This window comes from Nannobrachium achirus (assembly GCF_963921795.1).
Source record: "Nannobrachium achirus genome assembly, chromosome: 5".
Classification (NCBI taxonomy): domain Eukaryota; kingdom Metazoa; phylum Chordata; class Actinopteri; order Myctophiformes; family Myctophidae; genus Nannobrachium; species Nannobrachium achirus.
This window is the reverse complement of record NC_137814.1, coordinates 24,051,164-24,079,055: the sequence shown is the minus strand read 5'-3', so window position 1 is coordinate 24,079,055 and position 27,892 is coordinate 24,051,164. Positions and strand designations below refer to the sequence as shown.

The 27,892-nt window shown below is 43.4% G+C and overlaps 5 protein-coding genes across 8 annotated transcripts in view; 4 read left to right on the top strand and 1 right to left on the bottom strand.

The window, feature by feature from the left end:
- Positions 1–961: 961 nt before the first annotated feature.
- The window catches only part of LOC308285974 (histone H1-like), a gene marked incomplete at both ends in the record, with an annotated part of 402,459 nt that continues 375,528 nt past the window's right edge, over positions 962–27,892 (top strand). For all 4 annotated transcript variants that reach the window (XM_080726931.1, XM_080726930.1, XM_080726929.1 and 1 more), the window contains one exon: positions 962–1,477. In XM_080726931.1, the coding sequence (XP_080583057.1) occupies positions 962–1,477 (516 nt within the window). The remainder of the gene's footprint in view (positions 1,478–27,892) is intronic.
- Positions 2,471–2,782, top strand: LOC308286001 (histone H4; the record flags this gene model as incomplete). Its single annotated transcript, XM_080726958.1, has 1 exon — positions 2,471–2,782. The coding sequence occupies one exon, from the start codon at positions 2,471–2,473 to the stop codon at positions 2,780–2,782; it is 312 nt and encodes a 103-aa protein (XP_080583084.1).
- Positions 3,979–4,353, top strand: LOC308285993 (histone H2B-like; the record flags this gene model as incomplete). Its single annotated transcript, XM_080726950.1, has 1 exon — positions 3,979–4,353. One exon carries the CDS (start codon positions 3,979–3,981, stop codon positions 4,351–4,353), a length of 375 nt encoding a protein of 124 aa, XP_080583076.1.
- LOC308285988 (histone H2A-like) lies at positions 5,029–5,412 on the bottom strand (the record flags this gene model as incomplete). The annotated part of the gene is made up of 1 exon (XM_080726945.1): positions 5,029–5,412. One exon carries the CDS (start codon positions 5,410–5,412, stop codon positions 5,029–5,031), a length of 384 nt encoding a protein of 127 aa, XP_080583071.1.
- On the top strand, positions 5,719–6,129 carry LOC308285982 (histone H3.2; the record flags this gene model as incomplete). Its single annotated transcript, XM_080726939.1, has 1 exon — positions 5,719–6,129. The coding sequence occupies one exon, from the start codon at positions 5,719–5,721 to the stop codon at positions 6,127–6,129; it is 411 nt and encodes a 136-aa protein (XP_080583065.1).

Sequence of the window (27,892 nt, the reverse complement as noted above, 5' to 3'; positions counted from 1 at the left end):
TACCTCAGTTAAAACTACTTAATAACAGTACGTAGGCCTAAATGTAGTTACTTTCCACCACTGTTTGTATCCATTGCATATTGTCACCAGGTTAATAATAGTCACTGTGTCACATCTACTTTTAGAATCAATTGAGAAGCCTCAGTAACTTGAATAAAATGTGTCTATTGTCAAATCATGCATGCCAACATACATACAACATGTTCCAAAGTCACAAAACATCTTCACAGTATTATGAATGGTATTGCATGGAAGGATTGTGCCGGTGAAAGTGTATGTGTGTCATAATCGCATACAGATACCACACTTGATTGAAGATTTAAACACATTTCGTTTGCTGTAGGTTGATCACAGTAAGTTATTTGTCCATAAATCCATCGAGTGTTGCAACAGTTTTCATCTGTCATTGGAAGTCGGGATCAACTCCACCATCATGCTGCCGTCAACTGGAGTGTGTTTACTGGGGTCAGAAAACCTTCTGTTTATAGCCAAATGGATGTCAAAACCAAAGTATATTGCATGGTATTGCGTGGCCAGGTATGTCTGCTAAGAGTATTGTGACTATTGTTGTTAATTTAACGTAGTTTAAAATGTTTTAGAAGCAAAATGACAGAGGAAACACAGTGCTCTGACTGTGCAAGGGGGATGTTTTGAGCGTACCACTTAAAAACTAGAGTGCTTTTTTCATCGCAGTTATATTGATAACAAAAAGGCACATGTGTGCTAACTGGTCAGCTCTTTGTTTCATTTCATAACATACACCGTAGTTTGTTATAACTTGTTTTAATCGAGGAGAAAACACAAGTGGCACGTTAAGCCACCTAGACAAGAGGAGCTGTGTGCATGTTGTCTCTATATGGTTCTCATGTGGTGTTTAAGTCCAGCCCCTTCACAGCGTGCAGCACCAGTCTGTCAGACTTTACTTTAGAGAAGGAAGGACAAACTACTATCCGAGACAACTATGGCAGAAGTAGCACCAGCACCCGCCCCAGCTCCGGCCAAGGCCGCCAAGAAGAAGGCGGCTCCCCGACCCAAGAAGACCGGCCCCAGCGTCGCTGAGCTGGTCGTCAAGGCCGTGTCCGCCTCCAAGGAGCGGAGCGGTGTGTCTCTGGCTGCGGTCAAGAAAGCTCTGGCTGCCGGCGGCTACGATGTGGAGAAGAACAAGGCCCGCGTCAAGATCGCCGTCAAGAGCCTGGTCGCAAAAGGCACCCTGGTCCAGCTCAAAGGCACCGGCGCGTCTGGCTCTTTCAAGATGAACAAGGCAGAGGCGGTGAAGGCGAAGAAGCCTGCTGCAAAGAAGGCAGTTAAAGCAAAGAAGCCCGCTGCCGCCAAGAAACCCGCAGCGGCTAAGAAGCCCAAGAAGGCGGCGGCAAAGAAGCCCGCAGCCGCCAAGAAATCGCCCAAGAAAGCCAAGAAGCCCGCCGCCAAGAAAGTAGCAGCTAAAAGCCCGAAGAAGGCCGCCAAGAGCCCCAAGAAAGTGGCAAAGAAGCCCGCAGCAGCCAAGAAAGCTCCAGCCAAGAAGGTTGCCAAACCCAAGGCCGCAAAGAAGGCAGCCCCCAAAAAGAAGTAAACTATTTGTTCCATCTCTACTATACCCACAAAAGGCTCTTTTAAGAGCCAACCACTTCATTTTATAAGAGTATCCTCACTTTTATACACCATGGTCATATGTGAGCACTGGAATAATAACCAGCCCGTTTCAATGGACACGTGTGTTAAACGGGCTAATACCACAAATAATGAATGAATGATAACATTTATGACAAAGTTAAACATTAACGCAGCCTAACGTTGTCCTACATTATGAATACGGCCATTTCTCACTTTAGCTATATCGAGCTTGCAAACCCAGCCACACCTCCCCTATGGCCTAGTTGTGTATGTTAGTCCATAAATCACTGTTCGATTTGCCATTGTCCTGACTACTAGTATGTTTGGTTCAAATTCAACAACATTGATATTGAATAGTGGCCTACTACCATTGTTCAGGTTCAAAATCAAATACATTATTATACATAGTAACTCTGGTCCACCTCTACATCATGTGCAAGAGATGGCAAATGTCAACATTGCTCAAATAAGCGTGACATAAAGTCCGCATAATACTTGATTATTGATGATTTTCTATAGGCCCTACCTTTATTTAGGTTATACGTGACAATACAAACGTTTAAACTTGAGAGAGTCGAAAGAAATGCTATGGCCCAGAGTGTGTACTACGCATGTATTCATTGACAAGAATATTAATAGGGGAGAATTCAAAAAATGAACAACAATTATAATGGTATAGAGGACTTGACTAGCAATAAGGGGTGATGTGACCAAAATGAACAAGGGGGGAGGTGCGTGTTGGCAACGCCCACATAGTCTGCCTGTCCTCCCTTACGTCCTCAGAACACAGATAAAAGGGCATGGCTGAGGGCTCTGGAATCATTCTCTTCTGCATCTTCAACTGATCTGAAGCGTAAAAATGAGTGGGCGTGGCAAAGGCGGAAAGGGACTGGGAAAAGGAGGCGCCAAGCGTCATCGCAAGGTTCTTCGTGATAACATCCAGGGAATCACCAAGCCCGCTATCCGCCGTCTTGCTCGCCGTGGCGGTGTGAAGCGTATCTCCGGTCTGATCTACGAGGAGACCCGCGGTGTCCTCAAGGTGTTCCTGGAGAACGTGATCCGTGATGCCGTCACCTACACCGAGCACGCCAAAAGAAAGACCGTGACTGCCATGGATGTTGTCTATGCTCTGAAGAGACAGGGACGCACTCTGTACGGCTTCGGAGGTTAATAATCCTGACTTGATCAACCAACAACCCAAAGGCTCTTTTAAGAGCCGCCCACACGTTATGTAACGAGTTCATTCCCACTTTTGTGTTTAACTACAGTTTTTAATCTGTAAGTGTGTGTGTGTATATAAGTAACAATATGATCAGTTAATAATCCAAACATGAATAGGCTATACTGTGGTGCTAAAGATACAAAATGTTGTAATTCGACACGCACGACCAGGCAGAAACGTCTTTCCACATTTGCCCAAATTACACCTCGCTTTGCTTCATAAACACATTTTAAGCAGCACGGGACTTCCATTGGAGCCTCGCAAACAATCCTTGATCTAAGACATAACCTGTCTTTACTTGTGGAATAAGTTGTGATTTGAATATTAACGTGAAATAGTAGACTATATATTACGCTCTGCGATGAACCATAGTAAGCGCTTGTGACTGCCATTATTAGTATATGAACATGTAGAGGCGGGAAACACACTCATTCATTATTTAACTTTGAAATACTCCGAATACAGCGTTTAAATTACAATGTCCCAACTGAAGTTAACTGGAGTGATGGAACAAAATCAATTCTGCTTTCATTGTCTTGACTTGAAGTAATAAATAAACGGGCTATGAATGGAGAAAAAAAGTAACACACACACACACACACACACACACACACACACACACACACACACACACACACACACACACACACACACACACAGAGAGAGAGAGAGACTGCTGCCAGTGCACCCGGTTCTCTATTTTGTTTTTCTAAGCCCAGAAGAGTGGAATCACATTTACACATTATAATACTTAATTAACTATTTCTTATATTATAGACTAATATTGGGAATAATGCCATTGTCTCAATGAATAGACAGACTGATATAGTCTATACCTTTTGTTAGTCAAGAAAGCACTATGGCTTGTTTCCATTGGGGAAACAAGCCATAAAATATAAAATATACATTTACCCTAAGTGCATGTTTAGCCGCTGAAAATATTACAGGGACAATAGAGCGCACGAGCGGGAGAAATAATACAGAAATAAAGACACCGCCCTCTTTGTGGGAGGATCAGCAGCCAATCATCTGCTGGGAGTCACACCACCACATTGGCATTGGCTGTGTATAAATAATGGTGCGACTGCGCTCTCTCTTCACATTCGTCTCTGCAGTCTGCAAGCCACTGATAGAATACCTTCAAAATGCCCGAAGTTGCGAAGCCAGCGCCCAAGAAGGGCTCCAAGAAAGCCGTCTCCAAGACCGCCGCGAAGGGCGGCAAGAAGCGCAGAAAGTCCAGGAAGGAGAGCTACGCCATCTACGTGTACAAGGTCCTGAAGCAGGTTCACCCTGACACCGGTATCTCCTCCAAGGCCATGGGCATCATGAACTCCTTTGTCAACGACATCTTTGAGCGCATCGCCGGTGAAGCCTCTCGTCTGGCTCACTACAACAAGCGCTCCACCATCTCATCCAGGGAGATCCAGACTGCCGTCCGCCTGCTGCTCCCCGGTGAGCTGGCCAAGCACGCCGTGTCTGAGGGTACCAAGGCTGTCACCAAGTACACCAGCTCCAAGTAATCTGAATATTCCACTGTACCAAACCAACGGTCCTTTTAAGGACCACCCATATTTTCCAAGAAAGAGTTGATCCAAATGCTAATTATATATAGCCCGCTTAAAATCATTATCAGTTTTGTGATGATGACATGAGACGTGCAAACTAGATACACAATCAGATATGGCAAATTAAGTAACGCTGGCTACTAGTTTACAAAGGAAAGACAAACCTGGCATAATAGTCCTTACAGTAGCATATATTTAGTATTTAATCCATACACTTAATGGGAGCATCGCTATGCTTGTAAAAATGTATATTGTCATTTGAGATGAGTGTTCTCCTTGCCTCGTGTTTAGTTATGAAGTGTAGATGATTATACAACTGTTAGTGTAAATTTCCATGCGTGAAAGGACTTACAGCCGAGTAATGAGACCATTCTGAAATGGTGTTTTTGTTAAAGTTGTAAAACTAGAAATTCTATCATGGTTATAAACTCGTGTAAAATATGACCAGTAACATTGCGGTACAGTGCTTATTTCACCATTTTAATAAGATATCACAATAAGGTATTGTGGGCACGTAAGCGTTATATTATAATTTGCTCCTCATAGGGTACTAGGAGCAACTCTTTGTTGAATCAGTGGGTGGCTCTTAAAAGAGCCTTTGTGGGGTTTATTCAAACGAATGAAGCAGGTTTATTTCTTGGCGGCTTTCTCGGTCTTCTTGGGGAGCAGGACAGCCTGGATGTTGGGCAGCACACCGCCCTGAGCAATGGTCACTCCGCCCAGCAGTTTGTTGAGCTCCTCGTCGTTGCGGACGGCCAGCTGGAGGTGGCGGGGGATGATACGAGTCTTCTTGTTGTCACGGGCTGCGTTTCCAGCCAACTCAAGAATCTCAGCGGTCAGGTACTCGAGAACAGCCGCCAGATAGACTGGGGCGCCGGCGCCGACTCTCTGGGCATAGTTGCCTTTACGCAGCAGCCTGTGGACACGACCCACGGGGAACTGGAGCCCGGCACGGGATGAGCGGGTCTTAGCCTTCGCCCTAGCCTTTCCGCCTGTCTTGCCTCGGCCGCTCATTTTGTAGGTATATTTCTGGAGTAAACGCTCGAAGAAATGTGCTGGAGGAGAGGAATACGAGCCCTTTTATAGGTTTGACTTTGTAACACACTATTTTGTGATTGGTGGGACAGACTGTATGAGCTCCCCACCAATCACTACTAGTGGCGTGATCGGCTCCTCCCAGTCTAAACTCTGGTTCCTCCCAAACAAGGAGGTTCCTGACCACAGACCAATCAGAGAAAGACGGCGCCTCAGAGCCGCTGAAATAAAATGAACAGTTATATAGTTATATCACAACTTCTTTGTTCAAGCAGCAGAGAGAAAATGGCTAGAACTAAGCAGACCGCCCGTAAATCCACCGGAGGCAAAGCCCCCAGGAAGCAGCTCGCCACCAAGGCTGCTCGTAAGAGCGCGCCGGCAACCGGTGGAGTGAAGAAGCCTCACCGTTACCGCCCCGGTACAGTGGCTCTGAGGGAGATCCGTCGTTACCAGAAATCCACCGAGCTGCTGATCCGCAAACTGCCCTTCCAGCGCCTGGTGAGGGAGATCGCCCAGGACTTCAAGACCGACCTGCGCTTCCAGAGCTCCGCCGTCATGGCTCTGCAGGAGTCAGCCGAGGCGTATCTGGTCGGTCTGTTTGAGGACACCAATCTGTGCGCCATCCACGCCAAGAGGGTGACCATCATGCCCAAAGACATCCAGCTGGCCCGTCGTATCCGTGGAGAACGTGCATAAGCTTTCCGTCACTGTCTGAACCCCAAAACGGCTCTTTTAAGAGCCACCCATCTACTTGTCTAAAGATGACATTCCTCCTTTGTGCAATTATGTACGTTATCATCTATCGACGGGATAGACCTGTGCACAATGCAATGAGGCTGCTCTTTTGTTTCACCTGCAGTCCCCACAAACATCGATAAAATGGCATACAGCAACGATTATTAACAAATCACGTATTTCACTCATCAAACTACGAAAGCCCACCAAAATTTTGTTATGTGCCATTGAGTCCATGTTTTCTGACAGAGGGTTTAATATTGTATTTGTGTGTCGTAGTATATAGGTGGTCCAGTTGCCACATGATCTGTTTTGGTGTGTGGGCCTCATACAACATGTTCTCGTGTAACTATTAGGCCTGAATAAAGCGGCCACTTGTGTGGAAACTGTTATGGTAGATAGTATACAAATCGATTAAATACATACATAATACAGTCTTGATCCAAGTCCAACCTTGCAAGTTCTGCTGAATCTGCTCGAGCGTGTGCTCTGAGGACGTAAGGGAGGACAGGCAGTGGGAGTTGCCCCCCTCCCCCCCAACACACACACTGATTATTGCTAGTCAACACCTCTATTTCATTGTTTATTACTGTTGTGTTCATTTGTAACACCATTATTTTACTCTGGTCCACAATAATAACGTATTTTAAATAATACATTATATATGAGTAAAAAAAGGTGTGTGTGTGTGTGTGTGTGTGTGTGTGTGTGTGTGTGTGTGTGTGCGTGCGCGCGTGCGTGCGTGCGCGCGCCTGTTAAAATGCAGGTCTGAGTCCAGGACTACACCAAGATTCTTGGCTTGGGTTGATCTTTTTTTTTTTTTACATTAATGATTAAAGCACACATTTACAGCAGTTTGTCTAAACATAGGTCACTCGAAAGACTGCATTTGCATCACTGCATATCACAGACTTGTGATATGCAGCAAGCACTTAAGGCCTAATGTCATATTATTATGACAACAAGCAAAAATGGCAGACATACAAGCTTAAATGCCTAATGAACAACGGTGAGCTTATATCGGCTATTTTCACTATATTATACAAATCTTGTATGAACATTTGGGGAAAAGCTTTGAATATTTCCCCAAATATACAGGGCCAACATAGTTGTGGTTAAATCTCTGTCGGTCACTCCTCGTTTTGGGTCCGGTCACCTCAGTCCAGCTAATTATAAAGATAAATTCATACTCAGGTTAAAGTGAAAACGAACTGAATTTAACGTTGGATTGTGCAGTCCAAGTAGGGAATGAGGCTTTACTCCAGGTGAAGGAGTTTAAGTATCTCGGGGTCTTGTTCACGAATGAGAGAAATGGAAAGACAGAGAAGGAGATCAGAATCAGAGCAGCAGGAGCGGTTTTGCTGTCGCTAAATCGCACTTTTGTGAAGGAAAAAAGAGTTGAGCCGGAAGGCAAAGCTCTCTGTCTACCGAGCAATCTTTGTTCCTACTCTCACCTATGGTCATGAAGTGTGGGTCTCGGTCATGACCGAAAGTATAAGGTCGCGGGTGCAAGTGGTCGAAATGGGTTTCCTCAGACGGGTGGCTGGTATGGGGAAATCCCCTTAAGGCAAACCCCGATAAGGCAAACGCCGTTAAGACAAAATGCAACAGAGTAGCCTCCTTTTGTTATGGTGAAATGAATAAAGATACAAAAGCTACAAAAAGCAATACAAAGCAATACAAAAGATACAAAAGCAATACAATGGTTATATGTCACAGTTATTGTCCACGCCATTACAAGCGGCGCTCGGGCGCGAAGAGCACTCGCGCGGCGCTCTGCCGGCCGCGCGAGTTACGAAGCCATGGTGAATGCAATCGTTATATTTATGCCCAGGCCGTAAGGCTTTAAAGGCTGTTCTTCCCGAGAAGATAGGATGTGCATACAATTCCTGCTAGATTTCTCAGAGACTCAGCCGACTCCATTGTTCCAATCATTACCCACTTAATTAACCTATCCATCGAACAGGGTCATGTCCCCAAGACTTCAAACTAGCTAAAGTAACGCCCCTGCATGAAAAAAGGTAGCAAACTAGACCCTGGCAACTACCGCCCATTTCCATTCTTAGTTCCATAATGATCAAAAGTCATGGAAAAAAATGTTTACGAACAGATTGCAAGATATCTCGATGAGAATGATCTGATTTACGAGTTCCAATCTGGATTCAGAAAATACCATTCCACTGACACATGCCTTCTCTATTTGACTGACCAAATCAAACGTAAAGTGGATTTGGGCAAATATAGCGGCATGGTCATGATGGACCTCCAGAAGGCATTTGACACCGTAAATCACTCTATTCTGATTGAGAAAATAAAAGCTATCGGTCTTGACAGCGCAGCAGTGAGTTGGATGCAGTCTTACCTGGTGGGGAGGGAACAGGTGGTGGAGGTGAACGGTACCCTGTAATAGATGACAGAGTACAGCAACTTGCAATGGGCCTGGGCGGGGTTGCACCAGCAGTTACTAAGTTATAACGTAGCCTAGTTGTAACGTAAATGGGTTCTAAGTCAAGACTTACGCATTACTAAAATGTCAGGTGTTGCACCACACAAATTAGTTCTTACGTATCTCTAAGTAACAACTAAATATTTACACCACCCCTTGGGCAGCACTAAGTCTTTACTAAGTAACCTATCTCTATGGGAGTAGAGCAACTACACTACTAACGTGGCAGACAGCATTATATCGGCTATTTAATTAATTCAACAATGAAACGACCCATCGGTTTAAAACATACATTAAGCCCTATATATATTTCGGCCATTTGAAAATAGCCGATCTACAAGCTCACGATGTGTCTGCTATTAATAGAGTATTTCTATATTGCAGGATTGATACTTTTGTAATTAATTTGAGTACTTTTCAACCACTGCATACAGCACAACAGCGAATTGAATGGTGCGCTCTCTTCCCCTGTGTCTCCAAATTATGCCGTTACTTCACAACGGGGGATACAATCCATTTGCAGGGCAGTGCGCTGCGCAGGGATGCGCTCGCCCTGTGCGCGCATATCAGTGACTTGTGTACTGTACTGCTACTACTGCACATGCCAGTGGAGAGACGGAGCTCTCTGTTGACATAAGGCGATACAAGCTTTATTTCCTTACTAGAAACAGTTCGCTTTCATTGGATTCGGGAGCTATGACGTCATTTTATGCGACTATACATTGCTTTAGGAACAGTCTACGCATTACTAGTTACGTTATGCCTTAAGAAGTCGTGGTGCAACACCTGTTAGTAACTCACTTAGTTCCAAACTAACTAGTCGTTACTAAGTCTCTAGTAAGGACTTTACTCCCTAACTTAGGGCAGAACTTACGTTCTGGTGGTGCAACTGGCCCCTGGTGTACAAGATACACTACACCATGTACCTGTCAAAATACTTTATAATCGTTAAGGACGTCCACAATTACAACACCAGAGGCAGCGCCACAGATCATGTTCAACCCAGAGTCAAATCAAACAAAGGGTCAAACTCGTTCTTCTGCCATACCACCAAAATGTGGAATGGCTTACCGAAGGCCTTAAAGGAGTGTGGTTCCCTAGCATCCTTTAAAATCGCCCTGAAATACCACTTACAGGCGGCAGCCGTTCACAACTGGCAATAACAAACCTAGCCCAGCCTTACCCTCCCCTGACCCTTCTTTGTATTTACCTACTGTATCCACAACTTTCCAACATCGTGCATTGCGCAGAAGGCAAGCGGCATTTCCGGCGTCGCAGCCAAGTGTGATCTACAAGCTCACAACGGTTGCATCTGCGACGCGATGTGAGCTTGTATGTCTGCTGTTAACCGGAAGTGTGTGTGTATGCAGGGTGTGTCCCTGGGGAGGGGGGAATGTTTTGTGTACACAAGTCAAACACAACCCCTCCCACCAGATCTCTTGTGATTGGGAATTTCAAATTTTAAATCCCTTTGAAATCTCTTACAATGGGGACAATGTCAGACTCAAGCTCTAGCGCAGAGTCTGAAATCAGGCTAGTGTAGAAGTGCTTGTAGTTAGTGCATGTTGCATGCTGCTCCTGCTTTCTGCTTTCAGCTACTGCCATCGGCTAGCCCTCCTTGCGGGGGGTGAACCGCAGAGAGTTGGGAGGAGCTGAACAGCACCAAACAACAGCTGTTCAGCACCTATGACAGGATCAAAGGGGATGAGATGTTGGAGAAAGTGAAGAGAGTGGAGGCAGAACATGGCGAACAAAGATACAAGGAATCATGGATTGTCATAAACGAGATGAGTGGGCGCAAGAGGGCGAGAGAGGGACAGCTGGCAGGCTGCAGCCCAGAAGAGAGAGTGACCATCCGGTTCGTGGTATACCCAAAATGATATGTATTTGGTCGTGGTATACTGAAATCCCTGCTAGGATTTCAGTATACCACGATGAGAAATGTCGCAGCTTGTCTCCGTGTCAGTCAGTCAGTACACATCTTTACAGTCTATTGTTTGGTTCCCTTGTCACTGTGACATCACAGGTGACATCACCTATGTAAAAGTCCATATATGGGTATTCCCCAGAATCTCTTTTATGCCCATATATGAAGATCCCTGATGTCATCGATATATATCACTGGCCAGATGGCCAAGCCATGGCCCATATCTGTGGCAGATGTGACTTATAAGGATTGGAATGTGACCTGAGGGCAGCATTCAATTTCATTGGTCCTCGCGCCTGGCCAATCAGTAAGAGTTGGAGGCGGGGCAGGAGGCGGGTTCAATGCAATTTTGAATTGTTCAGCGGCAGCCATCTTTGTATCACAGTCAGTCAGTCAGTTAGTCTGCTCCTGCTGCCTTCAGTGAAAGCCTGCTACTGCTTCAGTGCAAGCCTACTACTACACTAAACTATTAAAATCTTCACTACTCGCTACACTGCCTAAACATATTGCTTCATCTGCAAGGTAAGACTTTTAAATATGAATTTGTTGATGTTTGCTAGAACTACATTTAGAAACTTTCATTAAGCTAAGGTTTGCTAGCTGACTAACTTAGCAAGGTAGATAGTCTGCTATGTTGAAACTAGCTGTTCCAACTCTGCCTTGAATTGTAATGTAATTAAATAATTTTCAAATGTAGCAACCTAGCAGGTTGCTAATGTTAACATTTTCAAAAATAGCTAGCAAGCTACTGTTGTTAGCTAATGCAGCTTGGCCTTGTTACATAGCTACTCTGTTGAAATTAGCTGTTCAAACTGCCTTGAATTGCAATGTTATTTAAATAATTTTGTTTTGTTGAGGCACCTCAGTGCGGCTGCAGAGTTCATGTGCAACCTCTTCCAGAGAGAGATAGATACACTAGAAACTAGTGTCTCTATCTCATTGCCCTCAGGGCAGCATTTTAACATTGGTCTATGCATATCATTTAAGCTGCCCTCAGACCAGCATTGACTAACTGCCCTCAGAGCAACATTTTAACATTGGTCTATGAATGTCATTTAGGCTGCCCCCAGAGCAGCATTGCTCTTTGCATATCATTTAAGCTGCCCTCAGAGCAGCATCTTAACATTGGTCTATGCATATCGTTTAAGCTGCCCTCAGAGCAGCATTGACAAAGTGCCCTCGGAGCAGCATTTTAACATTTGTCTTTGCATATTATGTAAGCTGCCCTCAGAGCAGCATTGACCAACTGCCCTCAGAGCAGCATTTTAACATTGGTCTATGCATGTCATTTAGGCTGCCCTCAGAGCAGCATTGACAAAGTGACCCCAGAGCAGCATTGCTCTTTGCATATGGTTTAAGCTGCCCTCAGAGCAGCATTGACAAAGTGCCCTCAGAGCAGCATTTTAACATTGGTCTATGCATATCATTTAGGCTGCCCTCAGAGCAGCATTGACAAAGTGAACCCAGAGCAGCATTGCTCTTGCTCTTTGTATATCACATAAGCTGCCCTCAGAGCAGCATCTTAACATTGGTCTATGCATATCGTTTAAGCTGCCCTCAGAGCAGCATTGACAAAGTGCCCTCGGAGCAGCATTTTAACATTGCACTTTGCATATTATGTAAGCTGCCCTCAGAGCAGCATTGACCAACTGCCCTCAGAGCAGCATTTTAACATTGGTCTATGCATGTCATTTAGGCTGCCCCCAGAGCAGCATTGACAAAGTGACCCCAGAGCACCATTGCTCTTTGCATATCGTTTAAGCTGCCCTCAGAGCAGCATTGACAAAGTGCCCTCAGAGCAGCATTTTAACATTGGTCTATGCATATCATTTAGGCTGCCCTCAGAGCAGCATTTTAACATTGGTCTATGCAAATCATTTAGGCTGCCCTCAGAGCAGCATTGACAAAGTGCCCCCAGAGCAGCATTTTAACATTGCTCTTTGCATATTATGTATGCTGCCCTCGGAGCAGCATTGACCAACTGCCCTCAGAGCAGCATTTCAGCAATGCTATTTGCATATCATTTAAGCTGCCCTCAGACCAGCATTGACTAACTGCCCTCAGAGCAGCATTTTTAGATTGGTCTATGCATCTCATTTAAGCTGCCCTCAGAGCAGCATTGACAAAGTGCCCCCAGAGCAGCATTTTAACATTGCTCTTTGCATATTATGTATGCTGCCCTCGGAGCAGCATTGACCAACTGCCCTCAGAGCAGCATTTCAGCAATGCTATTTGCATATCATTTAAGCTGCCCTCAGACCAGCATTGACTAACTGCCCTCAGAGCAGCATTTTTAGATTGGTCTATGCATCTCATTTAAGCTGCCCTCAGAGCAGCATTGACTAACTGCCCTCAGAGCAGCATTTTAACATTGCTATTTGCTTATCATTTAGGCTGCCCTCAGAGCAGCATTGACAAAGTGCCCCCAGAGCAGCATTGCTCTTTGAATATCATTTAAACTGCCCTCAGAGCAGCATCTTAACATTGGTCTATGCATATCGTTTAAGCTGCCCTCAGAGCAGCATTGACAAAGTGCCCTCAGAGCAGCATTTTAACATTTGTCTTTGCATATTATGTAAGCTGCCCTCAGAGCAGCATTGACCAACTGCCCTCAGAGCAGCATTTCAGCATTGCTATTTGCATATAATTTAAGCTGCCCTCAGAGCAGCATTGACTAACTGCCCTCAGAGCAGCATTTTAACATTGCTCTTTGCATATCATTTAAGCTGCCCTCAGAGCAGCATCTTAACATTGGTCTATGCATATCATTTAAGCTGCCCTCAAAGCAGCATTTTAACAATGCTCCTTGCATATCATTTAAGCTGCCCTCAGAGCAGCATTGACAAACTTCCTTCAGAGCAGCAATTTAACATAGGTCTGTAACTTTGACAGTGTACAAATGGAACCAAATGGACCTGTTAGGGTCCATTTGTACATTGGAACCAAATGGTTCCAAATGGTTCCTGAGGTCAGGTTGCAGCGGTTAACAGCAGCAGGCTGTTGCCGTTCTGGTGTGAACAGTTCTTTGCACTTTTGTTTTTGTAAAAATGTTTTGTGTGAACTTAATTCCACTCTCATACATTCATATAGGTTGACGGAGGAGGGGGTTCAAGCATCAGTCTTCTGAGGACCTTAAACACCAACAGCAGACTGCAGGGAGAGCATACAAGACCATTCTTGGGCCAAGTCCCATTGTTGGTGCCTGACGAGGTTTAGGGTCCAGCTCCCATATCCTGAGGTCCTCCTACAACAGCATCCTTCCTGACAGGTGGAATCATCGTGTGGTACTGGTACAGGAGCTGTACTGCTCTTCAGTGCGGTCAGCTCAGCGGGCAGTTGGAGATTAGCTTCCTTTCTTCCATGGAATATATGAGAGGCGATGCATGGCCACGGCTGAACGGATTGTGGGGGACTTCTGTTCAGGCAAGCGGTACCTTAGCCTTTCCATCCGCTCCAAAAGTACATTCTTCTTGGCTGCCATCAGCCAAATGGACAAACATTGAAGACTACATGCCCTGGACTAGGTGGCTATGTGGCCTTTTGTCTGTGGCTTATGTTTGGCCAGATTAATTAAACCTTGTTAGTAATAAAGTATGAAAGAATGAATGTCTCTCCAGCCTTACAGAAAACCTGTTGATTGAAGGTTGAAAATACTTCATAATTCCATTGTAATGTAAATAAATAGTGTTTGCTCTGTACATGTATGAATAGTAAAAGAGAATGTTACCATGAAGCAGCAATGAAAGTTTAACATGGGAGAGAAAGACAGAATGTTACCAGATGCAATAAGACAAGTCTCTCTCTCTGTCTGTCTGTCTTTCTGTCTATTTGTACACAGTCAAAGTTACAGACTTGTAGGTCAATTTAGACCCCCATAAAGGAACCTAGAGAGTCCCTGAAATACACTTTGAGAACCACTGATATAGACTATTTAAGCAGCTTTTTAACCTTTAACCTTGGAAGAGGAAAGAAGACAGCTTGACAATGATGTTGTGATATGAGACCATTGTCTGTACTGTAACAAAATGGAATGTTTAAGAACCACTGCTCCAGTGAAGTAAGTGAGGTTTTCAGTGTTAATAATTGTTTTAAAACTATAATTGATTTAAAATTGGAATTCTGGTATGACACTGTAAATGATGTTTACAATAAAAAATAATTTGTATAATTTGTATTAAAGTTAGTGTTGAAAACATTAAATAATGATTCTGCATGCTTTATTGGGTAATCTATATAATCTGCTTATAACACTATAATTATAATATAACTGACTCCTCACAAACACGGGAAACATTGCTACACAAAGCACAAAAAGTAATGTACTGTAAACCTTCATTATACCGAGAATTATTGATAATGGCTTTATATTCATACTATTTTGCTAGAATACTGATGTTTTAACTATAGCATACTGGTCATAATACTCATTTATCTCTTTGTTATTATATTCCACTATAATAGGTATTACAACAATGAGTCCACTAGGACCCCCATAACTCTGAGGAAGATATTATGTTCCGTCTGTCTGTCTGTCTGTCTGTCTGTCTGTCTGTCTGTCTGTCTGTACACTTCATGCTTCATATATGGCCACACTGCAAGACACTTGCAAATAGACCACATGAGCCCATATCTGGGAATGCCCATATTGTGTCAATCTCTATCTCTCTATGATGTCAGACGGTCAAAGTTGATCCTATGCCAAAGCTCCAGTGCCCAGCAGTCTGCAGTCACCCAGGCGGGTGCGTGCACACGACCATTTGCACGCGCCCTCGCCCTTAGGGCATCTTACTAGTAAGGTATTATGATACTTTACCTTATAAAGTATCATGAGTATGTTTTGGATTTTAGTTACTCAAATTATACAGCATTATAAATAGATTAAATGCATTGTAAGTATATTTGTGAAGCTTTATAGATGGGATGCAAAGCAAGTGTAGTCAACAATGACTGTAGTCTCCTAAGGTCATAATACGTTCTAACAAAGACTGATATACAGTATGTTATCTGAGACCAGATGAGTGAGTCATGTTATGGGTACCAAGCTCCATTATGCGCTGGCCTGGGAGTGAAACAACCCAAAAGAGTTCATCCAGGTCATCAATATGTCCGTAGCTGGATAAATGTGTCCATGGCAAAGACCTGTCCTTCTCCGTGCCAAATATTTAGATTTTCTATGGATGACCCGCTTCATCCCTATGCTTCTGTACAGGCCCATATTATATAGAGATAATGTGGTTATTTTTTGTTTCTAAACAAAACACTTTAGAAAGTCAGACTGTTAGCTGTCTGACTGACAGTATGAGTATATAGAATGATGGAGGCTAAACCAGTTTGAAGACGACCATCATGTTAGCAATGACGATAAAAGAAGGCTAGAGACTGGAACACAACCACCCTAAGGACTACAAACCATGGATTACTAGACCTGCTGCACAATATGAAATAGAGCTGCTACCTTTAAAGGACACAATGCTGTAATGCTCTGTTTACACACTGCTGTACCCCCTCCAACTGTATATGTTCCCCATTGTCAACAGTTTTGGCAATGTAAATGTATGTTTTCTCATGTCAATAAAGCAAACATCAATACTGTATATTGAACAAAACTGGCCAACCCCCCAAACCCTACCCAGTTTTAACCCCTCTTCCATAATTGGGTTGATCAATGCTTTAATGTCCTTATAAAGTTTTAAACTAGGACAGCATTGAGGACCGTGACAGTGTCCAATATTGTGGGGCTGTCATTGACGTTATTATCGCCCATACAGTATATGGAACATGAAGTGTTACAGACAGACAGAATGACAGACAGACCATAATATAATATCTTCCTCAGAGTTATGGGGGTCCTATTGGACTGATTATTAGAGGTTTGCATAGGAAAAGGTACAGTTTCATGAAGGTACAGTTCACTGGTACAAGGTCAACTAAAAGGAGATCATAGAAAAGCACTTGGCTTATTTACACAGGAAACCATTGAAGTATCTCATATACTCATTGTTGTAATGCCTATTATCGTGGAAGATAATAACAAAGAGATAAATCAGTAGCATGACCAGTATGTTAAAGTTAAAACATCAGTATTCTAGCAAAATAGTATAAATATGAAGCCATTATCAATAATTATCGGTATAATGAAGGTTTACAGTACATTACTCTTTTTGTGCTTTGTGTAGCAATGTTTCTCATGCGTGTGAGGAGGAGTCAGTTATATTAAAGTTATAGTGTTTACCCAATTACCCAATAAAGCATGCAAATGATAGAAATCAATTTTTTATTGTAAACATTGTGGTCATTTACAGTGTTCACAGAAATACATCAGAATCAACTGTCATACCAGAATTACAATTTTAAATCAACTATAGTTTTAAAACATCTATTAACACTCAAACCTCACTTACTTCACTGGAACAGTTGTTCTCAAACATTCTATTTTGTTACAGTACGGACAATAGTCTCATATCACAACATTGTCATTGTCAAGCTGTCTTCTTTACTCTTCCAAGGTTCAAGGTTAAAAAAACTAAGCTGCTTAAATTTGTCTATATCAGTGGTTCTCAAAGTGTATTTCAGGGACTCTCTATGTTCCTTTATGGGGGTCTAAATCGACCCTTACACGTCTGTAACTTTGACAGTGTACAAATAGACAGAAATACAGAGAGAGAGAGAGAGAGAGAGAGAGAGAGAGAGAGATACTGGTCTTATTGCATCTGGTAACATTGTCTTTCTCTCCCATGTTAAACATTCTTTGCTGCTTCATGGTAACATTCTCTTTTACTATTCATACATGTACAGGGCAAACACTATTTATTTACATTACAATGGAATTATGAAGTATTTTCAACCTTCAATCAACAGGTGTCCTGTAAGGCTGGAGAGACAACAAGGTTTAATTAATCTGGCCAAACATAAGCCACAGACAAATGGCCACATAGTGACTGGAGGGAAGGAAGCTAACCTCCAACTGCTCGCTAAGCTGACCGCACTGAAGAGCAGTACTAGCTCCTGTATACCACACGATGATTCCACCCGTCAGGATGCAGTTGTAGGGGGACCTCAGGATATGGGAGCTGGACCCTAAACCTCTTCAGGCACCGTAAACAGTACAATGGGACTTGGCCCAAGAATGGTCTTGTATGCTCTCCCTGCAGTCTGCTGTTGGTGATTACGGTCCTCGGCAGACTGATACCCAGGGGGCAAACCAGCCTTTTTTTAGGAAACCTGCATTTGCCCCGACATACAAAGTTGTCCACCAGAAATATTATCTATGACCCAGTAGGATCACAACCTATATGGACAACCCGGTCAATTTGCACAACAAAGTCCAATATGGCTGCCTTTAGTTTTAATGGGGGTGTGAATAGGGCAAAATTTTAAACTGAGGGATATTTCCACGAAACTTCACAGGTTGATCAATGGTATACATATGAACATTTTTTGTATTGCAAGTTTCCATGAAATCCAATATGGCCGCCACAATATGGCCGCCATAATGTAAGGACCCAGAAAATAGGTTTTGCCTCTAACTTCTGAACCAGATGAGCTAGAAACGCAAACTTGGTGTCTATTTCATGGTGTCTGACCATGGGAGACTCAATGGAATAGCAAATTTTATTATTGGGTGTGTCTGGACCTTTATTGTGCATATTTGCAAGATGGTGGACTCCCAAAATAGAGCTTTAACATAATTTCTACCATGATTGTTGACTGCTTTTGCAAATACAAGCAATATGAATCCATTTGCTAAGATTTATGGCACAGAAGGGACTTATACCTGTATTATTCTTGAGTTTGCATGTTGTCAAAATGGCTGTAAACGAGATATTATATTTCCTGTCCGATTCTACTGTATGTAGTTGTAGCAATGACTTCAGATAAAATCAGAGACCAAAACAATGTATCTTAGAAATTATTATTTAATTTAAAAAAAAAAGAAAAAAAGAGAGAGATTATCTCAATGAAATGAATGCAACTGCCTTTTTGGGTCTTTCACACATAGACATGCACATGCTTTCCAACAACTTCAGCTTCAGGGAAATTATAATGAACACATGATTAAACAGGCTGCATTATAATGCAAATAATTGCTAGTCACTATCACTGTCATGTGTACCTATCCTGCTGCATCTTGTCTCCAGTCCTTGGCAACGACACCCCAAGTAGCATGCAATTCCCTTCTTCGCACATGAACAGTTTTTCTGGCATCCTTTGATACAGCTACATGATATTGCCTTGTCCATTGATATAGGCCAGGCTGGCTCTGTAGATGGACAGGGGACTGCCTTCCCATCACTGAGAGACCATCCATATTCAGTGAAGCAAGGGATGTCTGGCTTCGCGATGTGTGCAGTTTTATGTATTATGGCTGCTAGTGCAGCTCTTTTCAGGTGCAGGCCAAAGGCATTTTCTGTAGGTGGCAGCAGCTTCAACAGGGTTGATCGGTTATTTAGGAACTTGTACACTCTCAGCTTTGCCAGGTCAAAGTCCTCCGAATGGTCAGCTTTTGATGCATATACAGCTATTGTGAGGTCTCTAGCCTGATTCTTGACATCCTCTGAGAGGGAATAAGAGGAATTTTCACCCAACTCCTGAAGTGCAGGGAGATCTAGACCCATGCTGGTCTTGAACCATGCCTTCTTTCCAGTGAAAAAGGGATAGCTGGTGGTATCTCTGCCACTCAGGCTGTGAATAAAGGGCAGGGCACGACACTGTGCGAGTCCAAGGGCTGAGACCATGTGATGGATAGGAAGATATGCATCCTGCTCTGTTCTCACCCACAGCTCTGGAAGGTCTAGGAGGTGGGTGGCAGCATGATATAGGCACATGATGATGATGTCTGTGTCATTAGCATGGATGACAACTCTGTCAACTTTGTGAGCCTGGACACTGTAGATGGTGTGTAGAATTACCCTTGTGTCGGCCTCCTGTTGTGTTGACTCTAGTGCAGGGACATCAACAACACCCCCCTCCTTGATCACCACACTCCTTGTCTCTTCTTTAAATCCTCCACTCAGGTAAAGATGGGTTGTACCAAGAGCAGACTTAAGTGTCTCATTTTGACACCATTCTTCACAGAGGAATCTTAGAAGGTTTGCTTTGTTTTCAGAGAAAGCAAAAAACTCTTGAGGATCAGGAGCTGTATATTGTGCAGAGACTTCATATTCTTTTGCAGGTTTTGAATGGACATACCTGTGTTCCTGCTCAGCTGTCTTAAGACTGGGTCCACTGCCCTGCCCTTTATTCACAGCCTGAGTGGCAGAGATACCACCAGCTATCCCTTTTTCACTGGAAAGAAGGCATGGTTCAAGACCAGCATGGGTCTAGATCGCCCTGCACTTCAGGAGTTTGGTGAAAATTCCTCTTATTCCCTCTCAGAGGATGTCAAGAATCAGGCTAGAGACCTCACAATAGCTGTATATGCATCAAAAGCTGACCATTCGGAGGACTTTGACCTGGCAAAGCTGAGAGTGTACAAGTTCCTAAATAACCGATCAACCCTGTTGAAGCTGCTGCCACCTACAGAAAATGCCTTTGGCCTGCACCTGAAAAGAGCTGCTCTAGCAGCCATAATACATAAAACTGCACACATCGCGAAGCCAGACATCCCTTGCTTCACTGAATATGGATGGTCTCTCAGTGATGGGAAGGCAGTCCCCTGTCCATCTACAGAGCCAGCCTGGCCTATATCAATGGACAAGGCAATATCATGTAGCTGTATCAAAGGCTGCCAGAAAAACTGTTCATGTGTGAAGAAGGGAATTGCATGCTACTTGGGGTGTCGTTGCCAAGGACTGGAGACAAGATGCAGCAGGATAGGTACACATGACAGTGATAGTGACTAGCAATTATTTGCATTATAATGCAGCCTGTTTTAATCATGTGTTCATTATAATTTCCCTGAAGCTGAAGTTGTTGGAAAGCATGTGCATGTCTATGTGTGAAAGACCCAAAAAGGCAGTTGCATTCATTTCATTGAGATAATCTCTCTCTTTTTTTCTTTTTTTAAAATTAAATAATAATTTCTAAGATACATTGTTTTGGTCTCTGATTTTATCTGAAGTCATTGCTACAACTACATACAGTAGAATCGGACAGGAAATATAATATCTCGTTTACAGCCATTTTGACAACATGCAAACTCAAGAATAATACAGGTATAAGTCCCTTCTGTGCCATAAATCTTAGCAAATGGATTCATATTGCTTGTATTTGCAAAAGCAGTCAACAATCATGGTAGAAATTATGTTAAAGCTCTATTTTGGGAGTCCACCATCTTGCAAATATGCACAATAAAGGTCCAGACACACCCAATAATAAAATTTGCTATTCCATTGAGTCTCCCATGGTCAGACACCATGAAATAGACACCACGTTTGCATTTCTAGCTCATCTGGTTCAGAAGTTAGAGGCAAAACCTATTTTCTGGGTCCTTACATTATGGCGGCCATATTGTGGCGGCCATATTGGATTTCATGGAAACTTGCAATACAAAAAATGTTCATATGTATACCATTGATCAACCTGTGAAGTTTCGTGGAAATATCCCTCAGTTTAAAATTTTGCCCTATTCACACCCCCATTAAAACTAAAGGCGGCCATATTGGACTTTGTTGTACAAATTGACCGGGTTGTCCATATAGGTTGTGATCCTACTGGGTCATAGATAATATTTCTGGTGGACAACTTTGTATGTCGGGGCAAATGCAGCACACCTTCCTTTGCCCCCTGGGTATGATGCTTGATCCCCCTCCTCCGTCAACCTATATGAATGTATGAGAGTGGAATTAAGTTCACACGAAACATTTTTACAAAAACAAAAGTGCAAATAACTGTTCACACCAGAACGGCAACAGCCTGCTGCTGTTAACCGCTGCAACCTGACCTCAGGAACCAATGTTCCAATGTACAAATGGAACCAAATGGACCCTAACAGGTCCATTTGGTTCCATTTGTACACTGTCAAAGTTGCAGACCTATGTTAAAATGCTGCACCGAGGGCAGTTAGTCAATGCTGCTCTGAGGGCAGCTTAAATGATATGCAAGGAGCAATGTTAAAATGCTGCTCTGAGGGCAGCTTAAATGAAATGCAAAGACAAATGTTAAAATGCTGCTCTGAGGGCACTTTGTCAATGCTGCTCTGAGGGCAGCTTAAACGATATGCATAGACCAATGTTAAGATATTGCCCTGAGGGCAGCTTAAATGATATGCAAAGAGCAATGCTGCTCTGGGGGCACTTTGTCAATGCTGCTCTGAGGGCAGCTTAAATGATATTCAAAGAGCAATGTTAAAATGCTGCTCTGGGGGCACTTTGTCAATGCTGCTCTGAGGGCAGCCTAAATGACATGCATAGACCAATGTTAAAATGCTGCTCTGAAGGCAGTTGGTCAATGCTGCTCTGAGGGCAGCTTACATAATATGCAAAGAGCAATGTTAAAATGCTGCTCTAGGGGCAGTTTGTCAATGCTGCTCTGAGGGCAGCCTAAATGACATGCATAGACCAATGTTAAAATGTTGCTCTGAGGGCAGTTAGTCAATGCTGGTCTGAGGGCAGCTTAAATGATATGGAAATAGCAATGCTGAAATGCTGCTCTGAGGGCAGTTGATCAATGCTGCTCTGAGGGCAGCTTACATAATATGCAAAGAGCAATGTTACAATGCTGCTCTGAGGGCACTTTGTCAATGCTGCTCTGATGGCAGCTTAAACGATATGCATAGACCAATGTTAAGATGCTGCTCTGAGGGCAGCTTAAATGATATGCAAATAGCAATGTTAAAATGCTGCTCTGAGGGCAGTTAGTCAATGCTGGTCTGAGGGCAGCTTAAATGAGATGCATAGACCAATCTAAAAATGTTGCTCTGAGGGCAGTTAGTCAATGCTGCTCTGAGGGCAGCTTAAACGATATGCATAGACCAATGTTAAAATGCTGCTCTGAGGGTAGCTTAAATGATATTCAAAGAGCAATGTTGCTCTGGGGGCACTTTGTCAATGCTGCTCTGAGGGCAGCCTAAATGACATGCATAGACGAATGTTAAAATGCTGCTCTGAAGGTAGTTGGTCAATGCTGCTCTGAGGGCAGCTTACATAATGCAAAGAGCAATGTTAAAATGCTGCTCTGAGGGCACTTTGTCAATGCTGCTCTGAGGGCAGCTTAAACGATATGCATAGACCAATGTTAAGATGCTGCTCTGAGGGCAGCTTAAATGATATGCAAAGAGCAATGCTGCTCTGAGGGCAGCCTAAATGACATGCATAGACCAATGTTAAAATGTTGCTCTGAGGGCAGTTATTCAATGCTGGTCTGAGGGCAGCTTAAACGATATGCATAGACCAATGTTAGAATGCTGCTCTGAGGGCAGCTTAAATGATATGCAAAGAGCAATGCTGCTCTGAGGGCAGCCTAAATGATATGCATAGACCAATGTTAAAATGCTGCTCTGAGGGCAATGAGATAGTGTCTCTATCTCTCTCTGGAAGAGGTTGCACATGAACTCTGCAGCCGCACTGAGGCGCCTCAACACAACAAAATGATTTAAATAACATTGCAATTCAAGGCAGTTTGAACAGCTAATTTCAACAGAGTAGCTATGTAACAAGGCCAAGCTGCATTAGCTAACAACAGTAGCTTGCAAGCTATGTTTGAAAATGTTAACATTAGCAACCTGCTAGGTTGCTACATTTGAAGATTATTTAATAACATTGCATTTCAAGGCAGAGTTTGAACAGCTAGTTTCAACATAGCAGACTATCTATGGTAACAAGGCACAAGGCTAAGCTACAGTGGCTAACATTAGCTAAATTAAATCAACACCTTGCTAAGTTAGTCAGCTAGCAAACCTTAGCTTTAATGAAAGTTTCTAAATGTAGTTCTAGCAAACATCAACAAATTCATATTTAAAAGTCTTACCTTGCAGATGAAGCAATATGCTTAGGCAGTGTAGCGAGTAGTGAAGATTTTAATAGTTTAGTGTAGTAGTAGGCTTGCACTGAAGCAGTAGCAGGCTTTCACTGAAGGCAGCAGGAGCAGACTAACTGACTGACTGACTGTTATACAAAGATGGCTGCCGCTGAACAATTCAAAATTGCATTGAACCCGCCTCCCGCCCCGCCTCCAACTGTTACTGATTGGCCAGGCGCGAGGACCAATGAAATTGAATGCTGCCCTCAGGTCACATTCCAATCCTTATAAGTCACATCTGCATATCTGTGTGGCTGGTTCAGATAGATCTCCATGTAGGGGCATCAAATATATTGTATGCATATGGATACATATTATTATTAATAAAGGATAAAATTAAATAAAAAGTCCATATATGGGCTGATAGATAGATTTTTTGTGTTTTAAGAATATGTCGTATTTTGTTCAATGTCAAGGTAATCTTAAAATGTATAATGCCTTATCACGTCACAGCATCACCCTCTGTGTTTCCTGAGGTTGCAAATTCACACAGCTGGTAGATGTCACTGCTTAAGGCTATGAGGTATCATTTAGGTCACTGTAAATTGTCTGAATCTCAGAGGAATCAGTCCTTTTGATGTCTTACTGTTATAAATGTACTGTAGGCCTATGTCCTGTCTGTGCTTTGAAGGTAACAATGATCAAGGGGTGTCACTTAAGGTGCCTCCACACTGAAAATACAACAGGAGACTTGTTCAAACTGTTCACAGACTGCAAAGAACTGCAAAGAACTGCAAAAAACTAAGCACATTGAATTTTCCAGCCGACTGTATGCCGACTGTAATTACTGTACAGTTTTGCGCATGCGCACTGTGTTGCCATATCGGCTCGTTACAAGCGACTTTGATCCTGTTTTCCTATAATGTTGCTAGTTGTGGGTTACTTTTGTTTGGGTATGTTTCTGAATTGTAGTTGCTTATTTGGCCTTGCTTTCAACATTCTTTTCGAAAATAGCTAATGTAATAGAGCTCAATAGGTGAAACCGGACGCTTCTTTAGGCCTTGTTTTCATAGACCTGGTCGCTTGTTTAAAGGGGTTATGCCACCTTAAGGGTTACTGTCACCTTAAGAAATTATATTAAAAACAAGTTAATATTTGTTTGATGTCATTGTGGGAATGCACGATAAGCCAATCAAATTAATTAATTGACTGTTACTTACTGTATGTCTGCACAATGTACATTTTCTTCCCATCGCCCGCAGGCTCGCTCTCACAGTCACAGCCCTCACAACTTCTATGCTCCCACAGGGCTAGCTAGCTGGGCTAGCACTAAAGCTAACCAGCTAAAGACACACATTTATATATAAATCTGTGGCTATAAAAATTATATTTCCGGTGGTTACTGGTTGTTACTTCCCCATTGTTCATGGGAATATGCTTGTTTATTCATTGAAATGGAAAACACGATGTTTTCACTGAGTTGGGCAGCTGCGCTCGAACTCATCCTCGAACTGCGTATAGATGTGACGTTCGCGAACGAATCAAGTCTTTTGAACGGCTCTTTGAAATGAACGATATGATTCGGTTCACAGTAGGGAGCCGTTCCTTTCTAATGAACAGTGGTGGGAAAAGTACTCAATTTCAGAGATCCAGCTCACTTCAAATAGCCATAAATCCCATATCTGCTGACCAGGCTGTCTCCTGTCTGTCTCTCTACTCCTCCGAGTGGAGGGGGCTGCGCTACGGGGGATGGGATCATTTGATTCAGAGATTTCAGACCGTTTTAAAAAAGATCACGTGACCTACTGTATCCTACTGTATCATACTATTATAATTTCGGGGCGTGGCAGGACCCCTTTAACTCACAGAATCTGGCAACCGGGGAGCAGAAGCGGAGATGCTTCCTGTCCGGAGTTTTCTTCTCCTCACACCAAAACAACACACATCACTATTACTAGCATTGCCTTGGAGTTGATTAGTATAGGAAATTGAGAGTTGAGATTGTGAATATGCTATTTAGTTAAAATGTGCAACGGGGAAATGTCTCTGGCTTATTTAGGCTTGGTTTTGCTGCCGCAGTAGCAAACTAATGGTCCATTACAACTCACTACAATTCACCGACGTCCAGGGGCGACTCTACAAAACTGAGCAAGTCCAGTCTTCCAGTTTTCCGTCGATAACATTCCCGACCCGCTGCCGAAAACCTACCGATGAGCCTTAAGTTCACTTTGTCTGCCTGTTTGAACAAGCTGTCTGTCGAAGGTCTCACATGGGGCCTGCCTCTATTGGTATTTAAACTGTAGGTAATAATGAAGAAGACACAGTATTCTGCGTTCCCACCGCTGAGGTGAGGTCAGGCCTGTGTGCTCTCTCTCGTACTTGGTTTTATGCTGTATCTTTGGACTATGCTGTATCTTGATGGCTCTCTAAATAAATGCTGCAAGGAACTTCTACCTTTATCATCGTTCTGGACTCCATATTTCTATTAGCAATTAGTAAGGTTTTTAGTATTAAATTCCTTTGTTATCATGGGCATTCCCAGAAACAAAATCCATTTTATACCCATATATGGAGATTTCTGATATCATCAATCCCAGGCCCTAACTGGCCCAAGAGCCTGCTTTACCCTGATTTGTTGTGTGGGGGGTGTAACGTGTGTGTGTGTGTGTGTGTGTGTGTGTGTGTGTGTGTGTGTGTGTGTGTGTGTGTGTGTGTGTGTGTGTGTGTGTGTGTGTGTGTGTTTGTGTGTGTTGTGCGTGTGTGCGTGCGTGCGTGTATCTTTGGAAAGTCTTTTTCAAATCTTATCCACAAGTTTCAAAAGTCCCATTGTGCAATGCGCAGAAGGTGTGTGGCAGTTTCCAGCGTCGCAGCCAAGAGTGATCTACAAGCTCAAAATCGTTTAGCGACGCGACTTGAGCTTGTATGTCTGCTGTTCTCCGGAGGTGTCCCACAGATAATTCTACAGTAAATTATCGCGGAAACAGGTGGATAGTGTGAGAGGGTAGTCTTTAAGAAATCTTTCCAAATTTGCCCCAAAGTCATTAGGTGTAAGTCTAGCTTCAGGTTACAGCTGTCCTTGTCAAGCGACCGTTACCCTCCGATCACGTTATTCAAAAAAAGAGAACACTTGCCATGACAGACTGGTAGAACATCTGTAGCATCCTATTGCACATTTTATCTTCTCGGGAAGAACAGCCTTTAAAGCCTGCTTTAAACTGTTACAGATATTTTATGAAAGCAAACATGGTATGAGGTAAATAACACCGGAATCGGGTCGCGGGAGTAACAGTTTCAACTGAGACTTCCAGATTTCCTTATCCCGAGCAACTTCCTCCACTCCCTCAGCCTCAGGGAGTATACCGAGGCGTTCCCAAGCCAGTTTGGAGATGTAATCCTTCCACCTGGTCTTTGGTCTGCCACGGGGTCTCCTCCCAGTGGGACGTGCATCGAGGACCTTCCTAGGAAGGCGCTCGGGGGGCATCCGTACTAGATGCCAGAACCACCTAAGTTGACTCCTTTCCAAGTGTAGGAGCAGCGGTTCTACTACAAGTCTCTCTTGGGTGACTGAACTTCTCACCCCATCTCTAAGGGAGATACCAGCGGGCACGTCCTGATAAGGCAAACGCCGATAAGGCAAACTAATGTACTAAACCTCCTTTTGTTATGGTGAAATGTGAGCTCACCTGCATCGCGTTTCATGATCCCATTCATGCGTTTATCGTGCGCTTGCCTTTAAAGCCTTACGGCCTGGGCATAAATATAACGATTGCATTCACCATGGCTTCGTAACTCGCGCGGCCGGCAGAGCGCCGCGCGAGTGCTCTTCGCGCCCGAGCGCCGCTTGTAATGGCGTGGACAATAACTGTGACATATAACCATTGTATTGCTTTTGTATCTTTTGTATTGCTTTGTATTGCTTTTTGTAGCTTTTGTATCTTTATTCATTTCACCATAACAAAAGGAGGCTACTCTGTTGCATTTTGTCTTAACGGCGTTTGCCTTATCGGGGTTTGCCTTAAGGGGATTTCCCCATACCAGCCACCCGTCTGAGGAAACCCATTTCGACCACTTGCACCCGCGACCTTATACTTTCGGTCATGACCGAGACCCACACTTCATGACCATAGGTGAGAGTAGGAACAAAGATTGCTCGGTAGACAGAGAGCTTTGCCTTCCGGCTCAACTCTTTTTTCCTTCACAAAAGTGCGATTTAGCGACAGCAAAACCGCTCCTGCTGCTCTGATTCTGATCTCCTTCTCTGTCTTTCCATTTCTCTCATTCGTGAACAAGACCCCGAGATACTTAAACTCCTTCACCTGGAGTAAAGCCTCATTCCCTACTTGGACTGCACAATCCAACGTTAAATTCAGTTCGTTTTCACTTTAACCTGAGTATGAATTTATCTTTATAATTAGCTGGACTGAGGTGACCGGACCCAAAACGAGGAGTGACCG